Raw genomic sequence first — 24,202 nt, 5'->3', positions numbered from 1 at the left:
TGATCTCCTCTCCCCCCCCCCCCCTTATTTTTCAAAAACTTAAGATAAGTAAAAGCATAACTTGCAAATGTGTCCATTGAGGCCCAGGGCTCTGAGTGTTTAATTCTTAAAGGTCCGAATGCACAGTGTGTATTCAGCCAAGCGTGTGGTTCTGAACTAGCCCCCCCCCCCCCCACACACACACACACATACATCTTTTGTTTGGTTTTGTTTCCTTAAGAAACTCACCATCTTTTTCACACTGGTGTGGTCAGCAGGTACCATACCACAGCTCTGTCTGCTGAGAATAGCTGTGCCTCTTAATTTAGCCAGTGCTGATGGGAGCAAATGTTGTTTCAGTTCATTTTTGAAGCATATGGCAATATTTAGAGTCCTATCACAGTAAACTGTTAAAGTACCATCATTCTAGTTTAACTGCCATGGGGACATCCTGTGGAATTCTGGAAGTTTGTAGTACACTAAGGCCTGAGAGCTTTCTGGCTGAGAACTCTAAATGGCACTTCCTAAAGTGCAAATCCCTGGGTGTCATAGGATGGAGCCGTAGCAATTAAAGTAGGATCTTCATGTGAAAGGCTTGTTTGCTGAACAAGTGGTAAATGGAGCAAAACTGTTGAGCCCTCGGTGGACTCGGAGTTTAAGAGCCATGCTGGCTTGGGGATTCTATAGTCAAAAACAGTAGCTTTCCCAAGCTCTTAAATTTGGGTTGTATGCAAAGGAACAAATGAACTAGCATGAAAGTATTAGATCTGTATCTGAAACTCCAGATAGACACTCTAGATCATAGCATTAGAAAACAGGTATTACTTGCACAAGAACATTCACTGCTTCTGATATCTGTGAGAATCATAAGGAGGTGAATATATCATCACTATAAAAACTGTGGGCAGACTTTTGTAACATTAAATAAAATATGACCTGCAAATGGATGAATTTAATTGTTTCCAGTCTGTCCCTTTTGCAGTTTCATTCAGATATACATTCAATCCAGTTGCCAGATAATTGCATTTTTGTGTGTATTAGTTTAAAATACTGTGTAACATTGTATAAATGGAAATTATGGGTTTTTGTAGGACTCATGGATATGTCAAGAGTCATTCCACACTGACCGCTACAACGGCTGCCTGAGAGAGTATGACTTGCTCAAGGTCACCCACTGCCATATAAAATCTAGATTATCTGCTTTGATCCGGATTATATGCCTTAACCCCATTGCTCAAACCCAGGCGCTCTTGAAAGGAAAGAATCACAGGAATTGATAGGGGAGCTTCATATGTTCTCCATTCCCACCAATAGGGCAGAGCTTCCCAGATCTTTTGGCTGCAGACCAGAAACAGTTATTTGGCAACCAGGCCCGTTGCGAGGGGGGGGGGGTTAGGGGTTCAAACCCCCCCCCCCCGAAATGTTTCAGATTTTTTTTAAAAAAACTGGTTTACTCATGAATTTTAACTGGTTAACCAAATCCCCATGCTAAGCCTATGAGATGCAAAAAATCAAGAGTCCCTTCAGAACTGCAAGCACTATCTCAAGCAAATATTAGCAATTTATTCACATTGTCATTACTTGCAGCAATAGCCGATGTAGTTGTTCTGGTACAGCTGTACCAGGAGCTCCAACTTTATTTGCTTTGTATTAAATGTTTGCTTGCAGTCCTAGGTTTCAGGGACTCTGCAAATAGGTGGCTTCTTTGGTTGCAGTCATAGGGCAAGTCACCTGTCCATCATTGTTAAGTTTTGGTCCTGCCCCTTGCTCAGAGCAATTGGGAAGGGAAGGGAGCAATTTTTAGTTAGTCTCAGGAAGGTAAGCTTATGTATAGGATGTGTGCAAGCTTCCCCTGTACAAAAGCTTCAACCCATAAGACCTTCCAGGGGAGAAAGATCTTAAGAGTCTCCTAGGAATTTCCAGGAAAACAGCCCTAAAGACCAAAGAACTCCAGCTGAAGAACATCTACTGCCTTGCTGGTAGGTCCACTCGGCGTTTGAGACGCAGTTCGACTCGGTAGCGGAGCCCACATCAGTAAGGGTTAGATTACAGTCAGCCTGGGAGAAGTTAAAAAGGGGATTTTCCTTTAAAGAAGAAGTTATTGAAGACAGTTGCCTGTCCTTCGTGGGCAAGATTAGGAATTCACCAGTTGCCTAAAAGCTTGGAATCATTTGCTTAACTTTACTGAAGACAAGAGAAATTTCTGTTTGATTGTTCATTAATAAAAGACTTTGTTGTACTTCTCAAGCCATCTAAAGACTGTTTGTGGTGGAAACCTCTGAGAACTTCTCGTTAGGCCCCCTGGCTTCCCGCTGGGCAAAGGTTGCACATCCTGTTCTAAAGACAATTATTTACAGGCCCAGCGCTCAACAGAACAGGAGTGAAGCAACCAAGTTGGAGAGTGGGGGGAATGTTGAATGCTCTCATTAAGGAGGCCAGACTTGGTGGAGGTGGTTGACAAGGGCGGAACTGCAGGCTATTGAAGGCTGCTCTGCCCCCTGCTGTGCTCTTTGCTTCAGCGTGACCTAGGAGGCAGGTTTCAACCCCCCCTGCAAAATTTTCACACCCCCCCCCCCGAAAATTTCAACCCCTCCCGAAATTTTTTTCTGGCTACGGCCCTGTTGGCAACCCACCGATTTTCGAGAGGCACGTAAAAACGGATCCACAGGTCTCCTGGAATTTAACCAGCAGAAAAAGATCGAGGTTCAGGCAAAATGTACAAGCCTAATGAGAAGGAACTAAAGACGTGGATGTTTCGTTGTGTATTCAATTGACGATTCCTTGACAGATTCCTTAACCATGCCCTGAATTCAAGTTCTTATATTTGATTACGATACTTTTAAGTTAAGCTGAAATGATCCTGTTATTATTGCTCTATTCCTATGCTACTAGATGTTCTATCCACCTTTTTGACCAACCTATCCGCAAACTCGTTTGCGCATTGGTCCCTTCCCCCACAAAAAAAATGAGACTAGAAGTATCTCTGCTGTTGCTTATGATGCTTGTTTATTATTGTTTATGATGATGCTGTTCTTATGTTGTCACACATTTATCTACATCAGCAAGAAGATAATAATGTTCATTACCTTCTCCATTGTAGACATTGTTTGTTTTTATTGTTCTATTTTTAATTGTATGTTGACTTGGGCTTGGCCCCCTCTAAGCCACCCCGAGTCCCTTTAGGGAGATGGAGACGGGGTAGAAAAATAAACTTCTTCTTCTTCTTCTTCTTCTTCTTCTTCTTCTAAATTTCAGAAAAGTGAGCATGGATTGAGCTCTGGCATATAAGGCAACATATTGCAACTCAATTTACCCAGAGTGAGAAGCATGAAACTTTACACAGTCACCATAACCAGGGTGACTAATATAAAGGAGGCTTTATAGAATGAGCCAACACCAGGAAATGTCACCTAGCAGTTCATTTTTCCAGGAAGAAAGAAAACCAACAAAGATCTAGCTACTTCTGATGGCACACACGCCCCATGAGTCATGCAAATGACTTGAATAATCTGTCTCCCATCCACATCAGTGATCCACATTTAGTTTCTGTGGTGGTTTGTGTCAGGACTGACATAGGAAATGGAAACATGTATTGAAAATTGTATATCATGTGATTACCTGCATAAAACTGAAATACATAAGTGAATAGAATTTGTATTAAACATCGAAAATCAGATTCATTTCTGCTAAATGATTGTGATGTGATATCATGAGGATTGGTGTCCACAGGGGCAGCCTGATTGAGTATGTGAAAGTGGAAGTGCGGAGGACTTTGATATCAATTAAAAAAAAAAAAAAAAACATAGTCCATAAAATGGATATGGATTTACAAGACAAATCATTTCTCCAATAGTTCAAAGATGTTGAAAGGTGATAATGTGTAAATGTGTTCTATGCTGAAATCTAACTCCTTGGTCACTAGGACTGATTTATCTCTGATTAAAAGTTGATCTCCAGCCATACAAGAGCTTACTACTAGAAAGTTAAATAACAACTAATAATTTAGATAAAATTTCATCACTCCCCTTATAGAACAGATCGCTTTAATTTAGATTCCATTTCAAGAGAAATGGCATTTAGATATAAGACTGAGTATATATATATATTTTCAAAGAATTGCTAAGAGAACATGAACCGTTTTTGGACCTGAAATGTTCCCATGCAACAGAGAGGGAACATTAGAACTGCATCAATAAATCAGATCAACAATAATACCTGTGTGGTTTGGGATTAAAAAAGAAAAATCAGAAGGTTGTCATAAGGGCAAGGTAGAGTTAGTATGTTGAAGATAACATAATGTGGTTTTAATTTGAGGGGTATTTGCAGAGGTAAAATCTGTCAATGTCCCTACAATTTGCCCATTTGTTTTGGCCTGCACCATATTGTTTGTCCCAAATGAAGTTAGATTAACTATTGGAATGAAGCCCGAATACGTTTTTTTAAAAAACAGTCCAGTTCTGCATCCTTTCCCCAAAAGTGCTCAGCCAAGATTTGAAGGAGGCAACTTATATCCAATTTATTATCATAATATTCATAAAGGCAGATGATCTTTGGCCTTAGAAGTACTACTGTAGTAGCTACAATAGGTATAAGAAGGTAAAATAAAGGTTTTCCCTTGACATTAAGTCTGGTCATGTCCAACTCTGAGGGGTGGTGCTCATCTCCATTTTTAAGCCGAAGAGCTGGCATTGCCTATAGACACCTCCTAGGTAATGTGGCTGACATGACTGCATGGAATGCTGTTACCTTCCCGCCAAAACGGTACCTATTGATCTACTCACCTTTACATGTTTTGAACTGCTAAGTTGGCAGAAGCTGGAGCAAACAATGAGAGCTCACCCTGCTCCCCGGATTCAAACCGTTGATCTTTTGGTCAGAAAGTTCTGCAGCTCAGCAGTTTAACCCGCTGCATCATTGGGGGCTCCTACAATAGGAATAATTTCTATAAAATGCCTGCTCCTTGTGTTAGTGTGTGTATGTGCACATGCATTGCAAGGCTTTGAGTAATGTATCACTTTAGGCCAAGGGTCCTCAAACTTTTTAAACAGAGGGCCAGGTCACAGTTCCACAAACTGTTGGAGGGCCGGATTATCATTTGAAAAAAAAACATGAATTTCTATGCACACTGTACATATCTTATTTGTAGTGCAAAAAAACACTTTAAAACAATACAATAATCAAAATGAATTTTAACAAATATAAACTTATTATTATTTCAATTAGAAGTGTGGGCCTGCTTTTGGCTGATGAGATAGGATTGTTGTTGTTGTTGTTGTTGTTGTGTGCTTTCAAGTCATTTCAGACTTAGGTTGACCCTGAGCGAGGGCCGGATAAATGACCCTGGAGGGCCGTATGTGGCCCCCGGGCCTTAGTTTGAGGACCCTTGCTTTAGGCAAACACCATGGATTTAGTAGGGTTATCTTAATTCTTACAACTATTTGAACTAGCAGCTATGTAGTCTTAGGACTCTCACACGAGGCAGGCAAACTAGAATCAAACCTTTGGTGAGAGTCCCTATTGCACAATACAATGTCCATCCTGCTTCTGATCTGACTCCATCCCGTTATTAACCCATACTTTGCTATTAACAGGTCAAACCTATCAATAGCTCACAGTTCCACAGTATTGGTGAGATGAGTCAGTTCCATTTCTGTGACAGCATGCCAAATATCAGAAACCATAATTCTCCTTTTCTCTTACGCATTTTCCTGCTCACTATTCCAAGCTGTTTGATTTTAGTTTATTTAATTGTTTTCAGGGATATTTGACTTTTTGTTTTATTTTTAGGTTCTTGTGGGTTTTTTCGGGCTATAGAGCCATGTTCTAGAGGCATTTCTCCTGACGTTTTGCCTGCATATATGGCAAGCATCCTCAGAGGTAGTGAGGTGTGTTGGAATTAGGACAATGGGTTTATATATCTGTGGAATGGCTGGGGTGGGGCAAGGAGCTCTTCCCTGCTGCAGTTAGGACTTTTTATTTTTCTTTGCTGAAACAGTGAAATTGTTAAACTATATATTTAAAATTAGAGTGGCGGGAGTGCAGAAAGCAGGGTTATGAGGCTATGCAGAAATATGATTGTAGAACTACAGATTGGTGAAATACGACCTAGTCACATTGATGAAGTTTCGCTGGGCAATTCACCAGCTTCCGTCGCAAATGCAACTGCAACTTTAAGGGGATTGTTATATTACCAAAAAAAGTCCATTTTTGAGGTATAATCATAATGCAATCACATTTTCATTTTTAGAATAATAAATAAATTACAAATAATTTATTATTGATAATTAGCTAGTTTCAGTCTCTGCAATGAAATTATGTTTTCCATGTGAGTTTTGTGCCTCCTTGAAAATGTGAACTCAGTATTCAATGCCATTTGTTTAGATACTGTATAACAGAGAAAACAAATTTCTGCAGTACAGAAAACAATATACAGAAGTATTATGTAGAACAAGTTCATAATTTATATGTTCAAATGATCAGACTAATAATAACTTATAGTAAAATAAAGAAGGAGAGACCTTGGTCTATAATAAATCATTAAACACTATGATCTTGTAACATTAAATTATACATAGTACTGTAGATTTATTTCTAATCTTTTCCACTGTCGGTTAAAAAAACCCGGATGAGTCACACATTTATCTACATCAGCAAGAAGATAATAATTTTCATCACCTTCTCCATTGTAGACATTGTTTGTTTCTCATATTTGTCATGAAGAAATAAATCTCCAACTCCAACAAAAACATAATGTAGGACTAATGTGCTTGAAGGTCGGCTTGATACTGATGAATAGATTGTGAAAAATTTGAATCATCTCATATTCATTTTAATTTAATTATGTTAGTATCGGCATCAACATTATGAATATTATTAGTGAAACTCTGTTGGGTAGGGAAATCTAGGTACAGTTTTTAAAGTAATCCCTCTGAGAAAGCTCAAAATCCAGCTTTTTTGTGAAGCTGCAAAAATTCATACCTTCCCATTGTCCTGATTTAATAGGGGCAATTGCCGTTCTAGCAGATTTGATTCCAGGACTCTAGGTAGATACAAAAATACGTAGATACTCATGTCCCATATATATAAAGTGACAAAATAATGGCTTGCTTTTTGGAATTTTTAAAATATATATATTTGAGCCATAAATGGTTGAATTTGTGAACAGAGTATCCATGGATACAGAGGGCCAGGCCCATAGCCAGGATTTGGATTTGGGAGGGGGGGTGAGTTTGATTCGGGGGGGGGGGAGTCTGAGTGAAAGACGGTCTACCCTAGCAAACCTTTTGTATCGTTACCCCAATACCCCCATGCATATGAGATATATTGAGCATGGTGATCAGATCATGATATGAATAAACATAGCAGTTTACATAATGTACCTGTAAGGCCTTCTCGCAGACCACCATGAGAATTTCGGGGGGGCTGAAGCCCCCGAAGCCCCCCCCCCCCAGCTACATGCCTGCAGAGGGCAGATTGTAATCCTCTGCTTCTCAATTTTTCAACATAGGGTCCATCCAGCCTGGCCAAAATTTGGGACCTCTCTTGGTTTTTACCAGAGGCAACCAAAGGACACATCCGGTAAAAACTAATTCAGAACAAACCAAGGTTTCCTTGTCTTGTTCCAAATTAATTAAATATCTAATCAGATCTGAGCCTTCCTGAAACGCCCGGGGCTAATGGAGTATTGGGTCTGCGGAGACTGACTTCCAGGGTCAAATTCTGCAATCCCGGGGGTCTGTCTCCACTGCCATCTTGCACCTTTTGGGTGCCCACCCCCTCCCCTCAAATGCCCATCATCCCCTAAAGCTTTCTAAAAATGTCCCTGGCCACCATTAATCTTTCTCTCCCATCCTCCTGGTGCAAGAAAATGCTCAATAAATGTTTCCTAGTCTTATTCCAGATGCTTTGTTGATGACAAATAGGCTACAGTGACAGCCCTGCCACCCCTTAATCACACCAGTCTGTTATTTTATTGCAATTACATTGTTTAAGCGTAGATAAATACCATTATTGAAATGATCTCTTTCACACTTCAGTGCAATTGTGTGATGCTGACACTTTGTTGACATGAATTCTTATGAGCAGTCTTCTGCAAAGTCTCATTTTCCTACTTGTGTTTGCTCTACTTAGCACATACATGGTGTGTCTTTTAAATCTTAATTTTTGTGCTATTTTGCCATATCTTTAGAGTTGCATGGTTTCTCACCCGACCTTCCATTGCTTCACAATACCAGGAGTGCAGCAAAAGGAAATTATCACATAAAGAAGAGTAGAAGAACCAATATTGGATTCATTGACAGTGTAGAAATGTAGCAGGGAGCATGTCAGACATGCATTCATACCTTGAAAACCTGTTCTTTTATTTTATAAAGTCAAAAATCCCGGGTTGATGTGAGCACCCCTCATACAAATATTCACATTATAGGAGACCACACTAACTTTTCATGCTTAGAAACATTAATTGTCCAACATATCTGTCACAATAATTACAATGCATTATTGATAGGCAGACTGAGTAATTGCAAGCATATAATATCAGGCAAATATATTAGATGTTCCAGTTTGGAACTCCTTTCTCTTGGCTGAATTCATCACAATATACCCTCTTGTAATTTTGAAAGCAAATACCTGCATAGAAGGAGCTAACAGCTAAGCAGGTAGCAAAGGTATGTCCTGGACTTTCCCAGCTCTGCAGTTGCTTGTTTGGATATAAGAAGGCAAATTATTAGTACTTTTATTTCACAATAGCTAGAATAATGGTATGATAAAATACTCTTCTCATATTGCTACCAACTTAAAGATACATCTACTAAATACACGTTGAGCATTATTCTCTTATGCAGAATTCCAAAACAGTCTGAAATCTGGCACAGTCACATTATGGTGGTTCAATATATACAAACTTTGCTTCATATACAAAATTATTTTAAAATATTATGTAAAACTACTTTTAGGCTATGTGTTTTAGGAATATATGCAATAAAATTCATTTTATGTTTAGATTTGGGTCTTGTCTCCAAGATATCACATTCTGTACATATATGCAGATACAAGTATTCCAAAATCCCAAAATAAAATTCTGAAATCCAAAGTACTTATGGTCCCAAGCACTTTATATAAGAGATATTCTGTTTGTATCAGAATGATTCAGTCCATAATGGGGCATAATCTGAATTTACCACTTGGTAAATATTTTCTTCCTCCCACATGATCAGAGTGAGAACACCTATTGAGTTTGGTAACTTTCACTTTATATGAAAGCTGGCCTGTCTTTCTGTCTGAACTAGAAATTGTGGCATAAAAATACAAACTCTGCTTCATTTGAAAGCACATGTATTCCAAATCCTTTCTGGATTCTCCTCCTGTTTTAAACCAGTCTGTGGCTTGGATGCAACAATACGCTTATGATCTCATTGCATGGGTAAATTTACCCATCGTATGAACCTTTCACCACAGTTGAGGGATGGAGCCCACTGGATCCCATCAAATGATGTATATCTACTTCCAGCAGGAGTCCATCTCTCAACTGTGGAAAAATTGTCATAAGATGAAACAATGAGAACAAGTGAGGCTTCCTGTGTTCTCATTGAGAAGGATGGGGAAAGCATGGGGGAAAGTTGAGCAGCGACCTTTCCCCCCATGGGATGTGTAAGGGGAGATGTGGGGCATGGGTTGATGCATTCCCCCCACTACCTGCTGGATTTACCATACCGCATGGTGAATCCCTCAGCTAACACCCGCTGTGTGGACCTCAGTGTGATGAGGTCCTTAGTTTAATTGGCAGTGAAAGTCAACTTGGCAGGACTCTTTCTCCAGACTATCCAGGCAGATGAAAGAGGTAAATACATGACTCTGATACTTCATTCTGACTCCTGTCAGTTCATTCCTATTGCTAAAAAGTCTGGCACAATAGTATGTGAGGTCAGACCACCAGAAAAAAAAGTTAATCAAAAAGACTAATTTCAGATGTCACTTTGATTTAGAAGACTGCTACATTTCTTCAGATTGTTGTCAAAGGCTTCAGGTTTCTGAGCATTTAACTGGGTTTGACTGCTGCCATAGACATATATTCATTGTTGTAGTCATGGGAACTTTGGATATGTTGGCAAACCTGAGGACAAAAAGATATTAGATGGATATTAGAGTGGATGGATATTAGAGTGGCACTTTCTATACATATGGCAATTTCTATACATATAGAGATGTATGCATCTTTCCAGGTTTTGTTGGCTGCAAGTCCCAGCAGTTCTATTACATCAATGTATAATGATGGAAGTTGTAATCCTACACCATATGGAGGGAGGACACATGATCCTCATCAATGGCAAGCATCAACACTAACACAAATATACATAGCCTTAGCTTTTCTTTCTTTGCAGGACAATTAGTTTTTCCACAGTTTCTTCAGCACATTCTGACACAAATATTCAAACTGATTTGGGAGGCAGCAAGTGCTTTGCAATATGTGAAATGCAACATTAACATTTATCCCCCTGACCTCCAAACCAGGATATTCCCTTCAGTAAGCAAGTATTAATGAAAGCTCACCAATGCCTGTACTGACCCAAGATACGTATACAGTTATGAACAAGATGGATTCTGTAGGTTTGTTCTTAAGTTGAATGTTTATGTAGGTTAGAAAGGATACATTTTTAAGTGTAGCTCCAGATATATATGTGTGTGCGCGTGTATCTATATGTATAAGTATATGAATGAATAGCTTTTGATAGGACAGGAAGCAGGGCCATAGCCAGAAAACAATTTCGGGGAGGGTTGAAAATTTGGGGGGGGGGTTGAAAATTTGGGGGGGGGGGGGGGGTTGAAAATTTCGGGGAGGGTTGAAAATTTTGGGGGGGTGAAAATTTCAGGGGGGGGTTAAACCTGCCTCCTAGCTCACGCTGAAGAAAAAAGCACAGCAGGGGGCAGAGCAACCTTCAATAGCCTGCAGCTCCGCCCCTGTCAACCACCTCCACCAAGTCTGGCCTCCTTAATGAGAGCATTCAACACCCCCCCCCCCCCAACTTGGTTGCTTCGCTACATCGGCTCTTGCTGCAAGTAATGCCAGTGTGAATAAATTGTTAATATTCACTTGAGATAGTGCTTGCAGTTCTGGAGGGACTCTTAATTTTTTGCATCTCATAGACTTACCATGGGGATTTGGTTAACCAGTTAAAATTCATGAGTAAACCAGGTTTGTTTTTTAACCTGAAAAAATTTGGGGGGGGGGGTGAACCCCTAACCCCCCACCCCACCCCCCCCACCCCCCGGCTACAGGCCTGACAGGAAGGGCTAACACCCCCGTGGTGTTTGTTTTGCTGTCTGTGCCCCGTTCAGAAGATTTCACCTCACTTTCTTTTAATTAGATTTTGAAAAAATTGGCTTGTTGTGGAAACAAGGACTGGTTATAAAACTTCAGATAAAACATCCTTTCCCCCTTGATATTTTTTTCAGGAGTGAATTTCCCTTCTGAGGGGTAGATTTCTCTCACTTCCTGTTGTCTCACCCTGTTCTTAACTAGGAGTTATTTGTAAGTCAGTGTTTGTAACTTGGTGACTGCCTGTACCAACAACTTTGATGTTGCTATCCCACTTTTTCACCAGACTAGGGGTCAAGACCGTTTAAAACAGACATAGCTTAAAACAGACGATATAAAAAGATTCCAAATGCAATGAAATTATGAAAAATTAAAATAAGTTAAAAATATAAAATAATTTTTAAAAGAAAAGAAAAGTCAGCATATTATCCAAGACCCATTCCCCCTAACAATCAATACTCAAAGGCCTGCCAAAACAAAAAGGTGTTCACCTGCCAATAAAACTAACCTTGGGGCAGCCATCAAAAATGCCCTTTCCCATGTATCTATAAACATGGTGGGGTAGAGACACTGCACTCTCCAGATATCTTAAATACAGACAGGTTCATATGGGCGAATACGCTCTTTCAAATAACCTGCTCTGAGCCGTAAGTTGTAACTGCACTTCAATTATGCCTGGAAATGAACCGGCAGCCAGTAGAGTTGTTACAACAGGACAGTTGCGTAGACCCTATAGGCAAGCCTATTTAACATTCTGGCTGCACCATTTTATACCAGCAGAAGGCTCTGAACACTCTGGTTAAAGTATATTAATTGTCTCTACCCACCTAAATTCGAAAAAGAACAATCCAAAAATCAGTCATGATCTCTGTCTACTTCCCATGGCTGTGAAATGCTGCTTAAATGACTTCAGAGCTTGCCAGGACTCACCACTTATTCATTCCTCCTTTGGAAAGAAGCAATCAAGGGAATTGCTTCTTTGGATATTTTTGCTGATGAGCACAAAGTTCTCTCTCTCTCTCTTTTTCTTTCTCTCTCTCTCCTAAGGCTCTGAGTCTAAATCAATAAACAACTCTGTCTTGTAAAAAATTAAAACTAAATTGCTGCCACTGGTGACTAATTCCAGGAGTAAGTAAATGGCTCGATTTTGTTCATCAAAGCAGTTTCCCTTTAGTATGCAGACGCTGTTGCCCCACTTACTTAAATTGTCAGTAATTGAAAGCCCAACACTGCCATTGCATCTCCACAAGAATGGGGAAGGGGTTTTGGAAAAACTCACCGCATTTCTGAAGCAGCAAACTATTAAACAGAAGATGCAGACCACAAGGCAAAATGCAGTGACTCCAACGAGTATCCATGAGTTCAATTCAGAAAACAAGCAAGGCTTCGCTGAATATTGAACAAAAGCAATACAGTACCTAGGATTAGTTCTTGAATTCTAAGACCACCACAGTGAGCTGTCTGTGTGATACAGACTAATGGCTGTTCTTGATTTCTCTTTTCTCCACCAACAACCACCCTCAGCAGTGATGACACCTATCAATAACATAGTTATGGCTTTCACCACTGATGGAAGAAAAGCAGGTGATGAAGAATATGTGACACAGTTGTCCACGGTTTCTCCTGTAGTCCATGCCTGACATCTCTACTCTCTTAGCACCTTGTAATAGATGAGAAATGGTCAACTAATCTTAGTGTCTTGTTGCGTCTGAGCCAGGAAGCAATTATTACTATTGTTTGGAGCAATACAGGAAACCAGTATCAGTTCAAACTGCCTTTGTCAATGCCAGTGGTTCTCAACCTGTGGATCCCCAGATGTTTTGGCCTATAAATCCCAGAAATCCCAGCTAGAAATCCCAACTGTTAGGATTTCTGGGAGCTGAAGGCCAAAACATCTGGGGACCCACAGGTTGAGAACCAGTGGTCTATGCCGAGTGTTAAAGTACAAGTCATGGCCAGAAAACTGCCCACCCCCCTTTCTTTTTCCATAAAGTCCAAATCCTAAAATACTTGGCTCAGGAGCTTCTCTCTCAATCCCTTCATACAGGCATGTAGCCGGGGGGGGGGGGCCTTGAGGGGCTTCAGCCCCCCCCCCCCCCCCAAATTCTCATGGTGGTTCGCGAAAAGGCCTTACTGGTGCATTATTTAAACTGTTATGTTTATTCATATCATGATCTGATCACCATACTCAATATATCACATATGCATGGGGGTATTGGGGTAATGATACAAAAGGTTTGCTAGGGTAGACCCTCTTTCACTCAGACTCAGCCCCCCCCCGAAACTCAGCCCCCCCCCACCCCACCCCCAAAAAAACTCAGCTCCCCCCGAATCAAAATCCTGGCTATGGGCCTGCCTTCATACCTTCTGAGATGAAGAAATATGTTTTTCCCTTTTCACCCTAATGACTCTTAGGCCTCATAGCATACACTTAATTGCACAGCATAGAAATGAGCATTTTACCAGATGTGCCTTTTTTTCAACATGACACTTTTGTGATGGATAAACCTGCAATTGGCAGAATTTTCGTTTCATGCATCTGTTAAAGATCCAAGAGGACTTTCAGATTTGACCTTGGAAGATCAATCTGACTTTGTTTCGCTAGCTTCTGGATTTTTCCCCAGTATACACAGCAGATATCTGTTCAAAAATGTGCAGATGTAAAGCAGAATAAGTTCCAAACATGATGGTTCTCATCTGTCCTGAATTCTCCTCATCAGGGTTCCTCAACATTCAAGAAACATGTTTCTGACCTTTTCAAAATAATTCCAAATATTTTTATCAACTATAATAGAAAAAGCCAAGACAACCAGCTTACCTTCAATATATAGATGTTTTTCACCTGCTTTACACTGAGCAGAGATCGGGGAAACGATTTCTAGGCAGCAGGTGTAAGTATCACTGTGTTTGCTTTTTAAATTTTTCAGTATGAATGATACTCTGTCATTATGAGCCACTACATCACAAAACTCATCACACTTGTGAGATGTTTTCCCGTTGTCTTTATAGAAAGTACAGACTTCTCTCTGTCCTTTCCACAGTTTTATATGAAAACCTTTCACTTGACTATGCACAGGGCAGTGAAATGTGAAGTTTTCTTTTGGAAATTCATCAATTTGCTGAGCATGAGAGAGGAGGTCTGCAGAGAGATTGCCTGGAGAAAGACAAAAGGATCAACAAGACTGATTTTTAACAGGAGAAAGAATAACTCTGTTACTAGAACTTCAGTTAGCTGTTTGTTTATTTTCTTCTTTCTTTAAAGACAATGGCATTAAAGAAAAAGAGGAAACAGGAGTAAGTTACATCATTTCTCCACATCCAAGCTCTGATGATCCATCCAGTCCAATTATTGGTTCCATAATCAGAAAGAAAGTTCTCTCTGATCTACAGCTTCATTGAAATCTAGTCTTCTTTGGACCCCCATAGCATATGAGCAAGACTTACTGGGTTGAATACACTTTTGGGGGTTGAATACATTTTTAGAAGATCATCTCTTCCCCCTGGTGCATCTCCACTACTACAATCACCACCACCCTGAAAATGCTACACAGAGACTAGGGCAGTGGTTCTCAACCTGTGGGTCCCCAGATGTTTTGGCCTTCAACTCCCAGAAATCCTAACAGCTAGTAAACTGGCTGGGATTTCTGAGAGTTGTAGGCCAAAACACCCACAGGTTGAGAACCACTGGACTAGGGGAACCCTGTTTAATGGAATCAGCTTTAGGATCTCATCAGACAGAGGTCCATAAGCTGGGAGACAGCGGGCAAAACCATCGGGTGGCACCCCACATTCCCCGCTTACCATCCCATCTGCCTCTAGCTTCATCCCACACTGTCCCCGCTTAATCAATGAGAAAACAAGTAGTCACCCATTTTCCCGGGGGAATCTCTCACTACACTGCTGAGACACATCCAGGATGGAGCACTGCAGGAAGTAGCCCTCTGTCATTTATTAATATTTTATTACAGATATTTGTACCCCACCCTTCTCCCCCCCCCCCCCCCCCCCCGGGCGGAGGGACTCAGGGCGGCCTCCAGCTGGCAACAGTCCAATGTACACATAATAAAATCTATATAAATAAAAATGTCATGTTCCTTTGTGGTATTGACAGAACTCAAAAACCACTGGGGGGATTGACACCAAATTTGGACACGATACACCTAACAATCCAATGTATGTCCTTCACTCAAAAAAAAATGATTTTGTCATTTGGGAGTTATACTTGCTGGGATTTATAGTTCACCTACAATCAAAGCATTCTCAACCTCACCAATGATGGAATTGAGCCAAACTTGGCAAACAGCTCTCCCATGGCCAACAGAAAAAACTGGAAGGGTTTAGTGGGCAATGTCCTTTGGTTTTGGAGTTGTAGTTCATCTACATCCAGAGAGCACTGTGGACTCAAACAATGATGGATCTGGACCAAACTCTCCATATGCCCAAATGTGAACACTGGTGGAGTTTGGGGAAAATAGAATCTTGACATTTGGGAGTTGTAATTGCTGGGATTTATAGTTCACCTACAATCACAGAGCATTCTGAACCCCACCAACGATAGAATTGGGCAAAACCTCCCACACAGAACCCCCATGTGGGCCACAGCAACGCATGGCAGGGGATGGCTAGTACATAATAACATCCAATAATTGTTGTTGTTGTTCATTCGTTCAGTCGTCTCCGACTCCTCGTGACCTCATGGACCAGCCCACGCCAGAGCTCCCTGTCAGCTGTTACCACCCCCAGCTCCCTCAAGGTCAGTCCAGTCACTTCAAGGATGCCATCCATCCATCTTGCCCTTGGTCGGCCCCTCTTCCTTTTGCCTTCCACTTTCCCCAGCATAATTGTCTTCTCTAGGCTTTCCTGTCTCCTCATGATGTGGCCAAAGTACTTCAACTTTGTCTCCAGTATCTTTCCCTCCAGTGAGCAGTCGGGCTTTATTTCCTGGAGGATGGACTGGTTGGATCTTCTCGCAGTCCAAGGCACTCTCAGCACTTTCCTCCAACACCACAGCTCAAAAGCATCGATCTTCCTTCGCTCAGCCTTCCCCAAGGTCCAGCTCTCACATCCGTAGGTGACTACAGGGAATACCATGGCTTTGACTAGGCGGATCTTTGTTGCCAGTCTGATGTCTCTACTCTTCACTATTTTATCGAGACTGGACATTGCTCTCCTCCCAAGAAGTAAGCGTCTTCTGATTTCCTGGCCACAGTCTGCATCTGCAGTAATCTTTGCACCTAGAAATACAAAGTCTGTCACGGCTTCCACGGTTTCTCCCTCTATTTTCCAGTTGTCAATCATTCTTGTTGCCATAATCTTGGTTTTTTTGACGTTTAGCTGCAACCCGGCTTTTGCGCTTTCTTCTTTCACCTTGATTACAAGGCTCCTCAGCTCCTCCTCGCTTTCGGCCATCAGAGTGGTGTCATCTGCATATCTGAGGTTGTTAATGTTTCTTCCAGCAATTTTCACCCCAGCTTTGCATTCATCCAGGCCCGCACATCGCATGATGTGTTCTGCATACAAGTTAAAAAGGTTGGGTGAGAGGATGCAGCCTTGCCGTACGCCTTTCCCAATCTTGAACCAGTCTGTTGTTCCGTGGTCAGTTCTTACTGTTGCTACTTGGTCCTTGTACAGATTCCTCAGGAGAGAGACGAGGTGGCTTGGGATGCCCATCCCACCAAGAACTTGCCACAATTTATTATGATCCACGCAGTCAAAGGCTTTAGAATAGTCAATGAAGCAGAAGTAGATGTTTTTCTGAAACTCCCTGCCTTTCTCCATTATCCAGCGGATATTGGCAATCTGGTCTCTCGTTCCTCTGCCTTTTCTAAACCCAGCTTGAACATCTGGCAACTCTCGTTCCATGTATTGCTGGAGTCTTCCTTGCAGGATCTTGAGCATTACCTTACTGGCATGAGAAATAAGGGCCACTGTACGGAAGTTGGAGCAGTCTTTCGCATTTCCCTTTTTTGGTATGGGGATATAAGTTGATTTTTTCCAGTCTGATGGCCATTCTTGTGTTTTCCATATTTGCTGGCAAATGGCATGCATCACCTTGACAGCATCATCTTTTAAGATTTTAAACAGTTCAGCTGGGATCCCGTCGTCTCCTGCTGCCTTGTTGTTAGCAATGCTTCTTAAGGCCCATTCAACCTCACTCCTCAGGATATCTGGTTCTAATTCATTCACCACACCGTCATAACTATCCTCAATATTATTATCCTTCCTATACAGATCTTCTGTATAGTCTCGCCACCTTCTCTTGATCTCTTCAGCTTCTGTTAGGTCCCTGCCATCTTTGTTTCTTATCACACCAATTTTTGCCTGAAATTTACCTCCAATGTTTCTAATTTTCTGGAAGAGGTCTCTTGTCCTTCCTATTCTGTTGTCTTCTTCCACTTCCATGCATTGCTTATTTAAAAATAGTTCCTTATCTCTCCTGGCTAACCTCTGGAATTGCGCATTTAACTGGGCATATCTCCCCTTATCACTGTTTCCTTTTGCTTTCCTCCTTTCTTGGGCTACTTCCAGTGTCTCAGCAGACAACCATTTTGCCTTCTTGGTTTTCTTTTTCTTTGGGACGTACTTTGTTGCCGCCTCCTGAACAATGTCGCGGACTTCTGTCCATAGTTCTTCTGGGACTCTGTTTACTAAATCTAGTCCTTCAAATCTGTTCTTCACTTCCACTGTATATTCGCTAGGAATGTTAGTGAGATCATATCTAACTGGTCTGTGTATTTTCCCTGATCTCTTTAGTTTTATTCTAAATTGAGCAATAAGAAGTTCGTGATCTGAGCTACAGTCAGCCCCAGGTCTTGTTTTCACCGACTGGATGGATGTCCGCCACCTTTGGCTGCAAAGGATGTAGTCAATCTGATTTCGGTGTTGACCATCTGGTGAGGTCCATGTATAAAGCCGTCTTTTAGGTTGTTGGAAGAGAGTATTCGTTATACACAGTGAGTTTTCCTGGCAAAATTCTATCAGCCTGCGGCCCGCTTCATTTTGTTCTCCCAGACCATGCTTGCCTGTGATCCCTGTTGTCACTTGACTTCCCACCTTGGCATTCCAGTCTCCTGTAATGAAAATAATGTCTCTTTTTGGTGTATTATCCAGTAGGTCCTGCAGATCCTCATAGAACTGATCTACTTCTGCTTCTTCAGCAGCTGTGGTTGGGGCGTATATTTGGATCACTGTAATGTTGAAAGGCTTTCCTTGTACTCGAATTGAGATCATTCTGTCATTTTTTGGGTTGTATCCAAGAACTGCTTTAGCGAATTTCTTACTAATTATGAAGGCTACTCCATTTCTTCGATGTTCCTCTTGTCCGCAGTAGTAGATCTGGTGGTCATCTGATGTGAAGTGGCCCATTCCAGTCCATTTCAGTTCACTGACCCCCAGAATGTCTATCTTTAGTCTTGACATCTCACCAATAACAACATCCAATTTGCCCTGGCTCATAGATCTTACATTCCAGGTTCCTATGGTGTGTTGATCTTTAGAGCATCGGATTCGTCGTTCACCTCCAGTACCGTCGGCCGCTAGCCTTCCTTTCGGCTTTGAGCTAGCTGCGTCATCACATCTGGGGCTAGTTGAACTTATCCTCTGCTCCTCCCCAGTAGCATTTTGGCCATCTTCCGACCTGGGAGTCCCATCTTCCAATGGCATACCGACATATCTCTGGTTGTACTGGTCCATTTAGTTTTCATGGCAAGGATACTGGAGTGGTTTGCCATTGCCTTCCCCAGGGATCACTCTTGGTCTGACCTCTCTGCCACAACCGTCCCGTCTTGGGTGTCCCTTCACGGTTTCGCTCATGACATCATTGAGGTGCTCAAGCTCCAGCGCCCCGACAAGGCGGTGATCCTTTGCTGGAGATCCAATAATTACATATATTTAAAACATTAAATCACATTAATTAATTAAAATCTGTTTCTGTTTCAATAACAGCCTGGTGGCCTTATTTGAGCCGAATGCTGTAGTTAAGAGACTCCATCAAGCATGTCCATAGTCAATTTCCATAGCAATTGTCATCATTGTCACTGTCATGTGATGGGCTCCATCCTGGCTGCATCTTGGCAGCATCCTAGGACAGGGTGCCTAGTTGTAATTATTTCCTAAATCATATTCAGCATATGAAATGCAACTCTGAATAGATCTTGACATGTTTAAGCTTTATGGATTCCAATCAGTCCTAGGTAAGCTCAAGTGTGCATTGCATTGTGGTAATCATCAGCTGCAATCCCCATGCACATGCTGCTTAAATATGACCTCCATGGGGTGTAGGCACTCTAACATTGTGCAGACAAGGCCTACATAAGGACCTGATCTTCTACCTTGTCCTCTTTGAGCACTGCTGCCAGCCACATTCAAACTATCACAACATGATAAACCCACCAGCTGAAGGATTTATATTCTCTGCATCTTTTTAATTAGTCTCCCAAAGTTTCCAGGTGACACTTGGAACCAACCAACAACAGAGAGTGGCCAAGATGGTAAACATTATAAACATGCCAGGAGGAGCTGTAGCAGTTTTCATTTGCCCACAGTAAAAGACAAGATCTGCATCTTCCCTCCGCCCTACTGATGGAGTGCAATTGACTTTTGCATTTTGGACTAAATTTGCACAAGACAAAGAGGGAAAGTGGGAGGAGAAAGGAGAAAGAAAAGGAAAAACTGGGACATTTTAAAACAGCCAAAAATGGAGCAGGAAGGATAACCAGGACCATCCCTACCAAATCCAAACTTGGTTCTATTGCTCTGTTTTGTTTTTATTATTCTGAATCTCAGACAATTTTTAGAAGCAATTTTCATCAGTATCCATTCAAGACAAACACATACTCTACTGCAGTGGTTCTCAACCTTCCTAATGCCGTGACCCCTTGATACAGTTCCTCATGTTGTGGTGACCCCCAACCATAAAATTATTTTCATTGTTACTTCATAAATGTAATTTTGCTCCTGTTATGAATCGTAATGTAAATATCCGATATGCAGGATGTATTTTCATTCACTGGACTAAATTTGGCACAAATACCCAATATGCACAAATTTGAATACTAATGGGGTTGGGGGGAGGGACTGGTTTTATCATTTGAGAGTTGTACTTGCTGGGATTTATAGTTCATCTACAATCAAAGAACATTCTGATCTCCACCAGTGATGGAACTGAACCAATCTTGGCACACAGGACTCCCATGACCATCAGAAAACACTAGCAGGGTTTGGTGGGCATGGATCTTGAGTTTGGGAGTTGTAGTTCATCTACATCTGTGGAGTCAAACAATGATGGATCAGGACCACATTTGGCAGAAATACTCAATATGCCCAAATGTGAACACTAGTGGAGTTTGGGGGAAATAGACCTTGGCATTTTGGAGTTGTAGTTGCTGGGATTTATAGTTCACCTACAATCAAAGAGCATTCTGAACCACACCAACAATAGAATTGGACCTAACTTTCCACACGTAACCCAGTTGACAAAGAGAAAATACTGTGTTTTCTGATGGTCTTCGGCGACCCCTCGGACACCCTCTCGCGACCCCCTCAGGGGTCCCGACCCCCAGGCTGAGAAACACTGCTCTACTGTGATAGGTGATATTGGTCTATTAAACTGGTTACCATGCTAGGTAGTTGTCATATGGTTACTAGATCTCAAGAGACAGTAATTTTTCAAGTTTTTTTAAAAAAAGCATACCTTTAACACAAGCTGGAAGTGATGAACAGTTTGAAACACCTAAAAGAAATTAAACAATATGGTAATAACATGGCATCATCATTGTGTATGGCTTCTCCGACCCCCAACTCTGAATTGTCCAGAAGATACTAGTACCATGTAAGTTTTTGTAAGTGATCTACACATAGTATAAGAAAATATAATATGGATCCTTTTTTGTAAAAATTAAGGTACAGTGCTTACACTGATCTGTGGATAAGTTGAGAGGGTGAGCTATAAGGATTCACCCTGAAATGGTCTGGTGAAATGACTTTCTTTGTTTATGGACCATGAAACATTAGTGGAAAGAGGAAAGTCTGATATGAGAAGTTTGCTATATACCTCCTAGGCCACTTCTACACCACCATATAAAATCCAGATTATCTGCTTTGAACTGGATTATATAGCAGTGAAGACTTGTATAATTCAGTTCAAAGCAGATAATGTGGATTATCTACTTTGATAATCTGGAATATAGGGCAGTGTAGAAAGGGCCATAGTCCAACACTAAACCACTATACCAGGGGTCCTCAAACTAAGGCCCGGAGGCCGGATATGGCCCTCCAAGGTCATTTACCCATCCCTTGCTCAGGGACAACCCAAGTCTGAAATGACTTGAAAACACACGACGACAACAACAACAACAACAACAACAACAATCCTATCTCATCACCAGTGAATAGCAGGCTCAAACTTCCCATTGAAATACTGATAAATGTATATTTGTTAAAATTGTTCCTTATTTTAATTATTGTTTTTAAAATGTTTTTGCACTGCAAATAAGATATGTGCAGTGTGCATAGAAATTCATTCATGTTTTTTTTTTCAAATTATAATCCAGCCCTCCAACAGTTTGAGAGACTGTGACCTGGCCCTCTGTTTAAAACGTTTGAGGACCCCTGCACTATACTATGCTGACTCTTTCTTTCAGTCTTAAGAAGAGGGGGGAAAGCAACAGGGAATACAAACAATTCAGCCATCAACACAAAAGATCAAAGAGCAGCTGTACAAAATAAAACCAAGAAATAAAGAGATAAATACAATTTATTGTATTATCGGAGGCTTTCATGGCCGGAATCATTGGGTTTTTGTAGATTTTTTCGGGCTATATGGCCATGTTCTAAAGGCATTTTCTCCTGATGTCAGGAAAAAATGCCTTTAGAACATGGCCATATAGTCCGAAAAAACCTACAACAACCCAACAACAATTTATTGTTTGACCCATTTTGGGGATATGTATTTTTAAGCACCTGCCATAGCACAAATTGAAGCCTATTGGTAATGTGTTCAGATATGCAAGGTTGTAGTAAAATGATAATCCCACAATTTATGTCTCATAGGTCAAAGCTACTCCAACTCCACTTTGGCCCCTTCCACACTGCCATATAAAATCCAAATTATCTGCTTTGAACTGGATTATATGATAGTGTAAACTCATATAATCCCGTTCAAAGCAGATAATGTGGATTGTCTGATTTGATCATCAGAATTATGCGATAGTTAATATTTGATGAGGGTTTATTTTCAACAGCACTAACCTGGCAAAACAAACAACATACATTAATCAATCAATCACCTTTGAAGAGGCAAATTTACTGGAATCACTAGTTTTAATATGATTCTCTGTTTTTAATAATGTGAAAGCAGTGTTTTTACTGCACTATCTAAAGATAAATCATTATTAATACTACGTGCTGGCACATAAGCATTCTGGATATGATTAAGACAAACCTATACATGCTATTTTGCCAGAAGAATAGGAAACACAAGCAGCAGAGACTGCTTGAGTTGATTTATATCCTGTCTTTTTTCCTATGCGGGATCCAATTCCGTTTTTCTCCCTGCTTTGTCAACTCATTCCGCTCCAAACTCATTATTCAGTTTTTAAATTGTCTCCGTTGCAAACTTGGATATCTTTTCATTATCAGGCTTCTTGACTCCATCCCTGATCTTATGCTTTGTACCACCTATAGAGTATGGTATATCACTTACCATGAAGAGTTTTGAAGTGGATGCACAGAAGGCAGAAAGCCAGAGCAGCAACTATCTTCATCCTTTATGAAACGTTAGGCACTAACACGGATCTTTTATCCTATTATGAGTCCAGGCCTAGAACAAAAATAATATTTATGGTGCCACCCAGCTTTTTAGTAGTCAGGTAATCTGCTTGGCTGTTTCCTAGATTATCTTGTTTAAACTGAAGAAGTTGTTTCCCCAACTTGTTATATCCCACACATAGACACAGCAATACGTCAGCATTAAAGGCTGAGCACTGTGGTTTTCCCAGCTCACGTCTTGGTAGTGGAACTGAGATGACAACACATTTCTGTTTTCAGGTTATTCTGTGAACTTGAATCACAAAGTGAACACAGTCTGAAAATAGATATAGTAAGATGACATTCTTATGCAAATCATTGCTTTTATTCTTAACTAGCCGTCCCCGCCACATGTTGCTGTGGCCTACTTTGGTGTTCATGGGGGTTCTGTGTGGGAAGTTTGGCCCAATTCTAGCATTGGTGGGGTTTGAGTTTGAGTCCACAGTGCTCTCTCGATTTAGGTGAACTACAACTCCAAAACTCAAGATCCATTTCCACCAAACTCTTCCAGAATTCTCTGTTTGTCATTAGAGTTCTGTGTGCCAAGATTGATTCAATTCCATCATTGGTGCTCTTTGATTGTAGGTGAACTATAAATCCCAGCAACTACAACTCCCAAATGACAAAATCATTTTTTTAATGAAGGACATACATTGGATCGTTAAGTGTCTTGTGTCCAAATTTGGTGTCAATTCGTCTAGTGTTTGGAGTTCTGTTAATCCCACAAACGAACATTACATTTTTATTTATATAGATAATAATCCTATGGTTGTCTATCCCCTGTGGAGAGGAAGCAGAAGTGGGGAAAGGTTCCCAGACAAGAGGACCACCATTGTTTTCCAGGTGCCTTTGGATACAACTCCCACCAGCCCTAGTTCTTACAAACAAATGGAGAATGAGTTGTAGGTTTTTCGGGCTGTATGGCCATGTTCTAGAAGCATTCTCTCCTGACGTTTCACAACCTCTGAGGATGCCTGCCGTAGATGCAGGTGAAACGTCAGGAGAAAATACTTCTAGAACATGGCCATACAGCCTGAAAAACGTATAACAACCCAGTGCTTCCAGCCATGAAAGCCTTCTACAATACAAATGTAGAATGATTGT

The 24,202-nt window shown here is 41.0% G+C and overlaps 1 protein-coding gene across 1 annotated transcript; it reads right to left on the bottom strand.

The window, feature by feature from the left end:
• Nucleotides 1-9,477: 9,477 nt before the first annotated feature.
• ICOS (inducible T cell costimulator) lies at nucleotides 9,478-23,277 on the bottom strand. The gene is made up of 5 exons (XM_067463841.1): nucleotides 22,995-23,277; nucleotides 20,985-21,023; nucleotides 14,112-14,447; nucleotides 12,573-12,592; nucleotides 9,478-10,090 (listed from the first exon to the last, which is right to left on the bottom strand). The coding sequence occupies exons 1-5, from the start codon at nucleotides 23,053-23,055 to the stop codon at nucleotides 10,016-10,018; spliced, it is 531 nt and encodes a 176-aa protein (XP_067319942.1). The 5' UTR covers nucleotides 23,056-23,277; the 3' UTR covers nucleotides 9,478-10,015.
• Nucleotides 23,278-24,202: the final 925 nt, after the last annotated feature.

The sequence above is a fragment of the Anolis sagrei genome, chromosome 1 (assembly GCF_037176765.1).
Source record: "Anolis sagrei isolate rAnoSag1 chromosome 1, rAnoSag1.mat, whole genome shotgun sequence".
In the NCBI taxonomy this organism is placed as follows: Eukaryota; Metazoa; Chordata; class Lepidosauria; order Squamata; family Dactyloidae; genus Anolis; species Anolis sagrei.
This window is presented reverse-complemented; position numbering and strand designations above follow the sequence as displayed.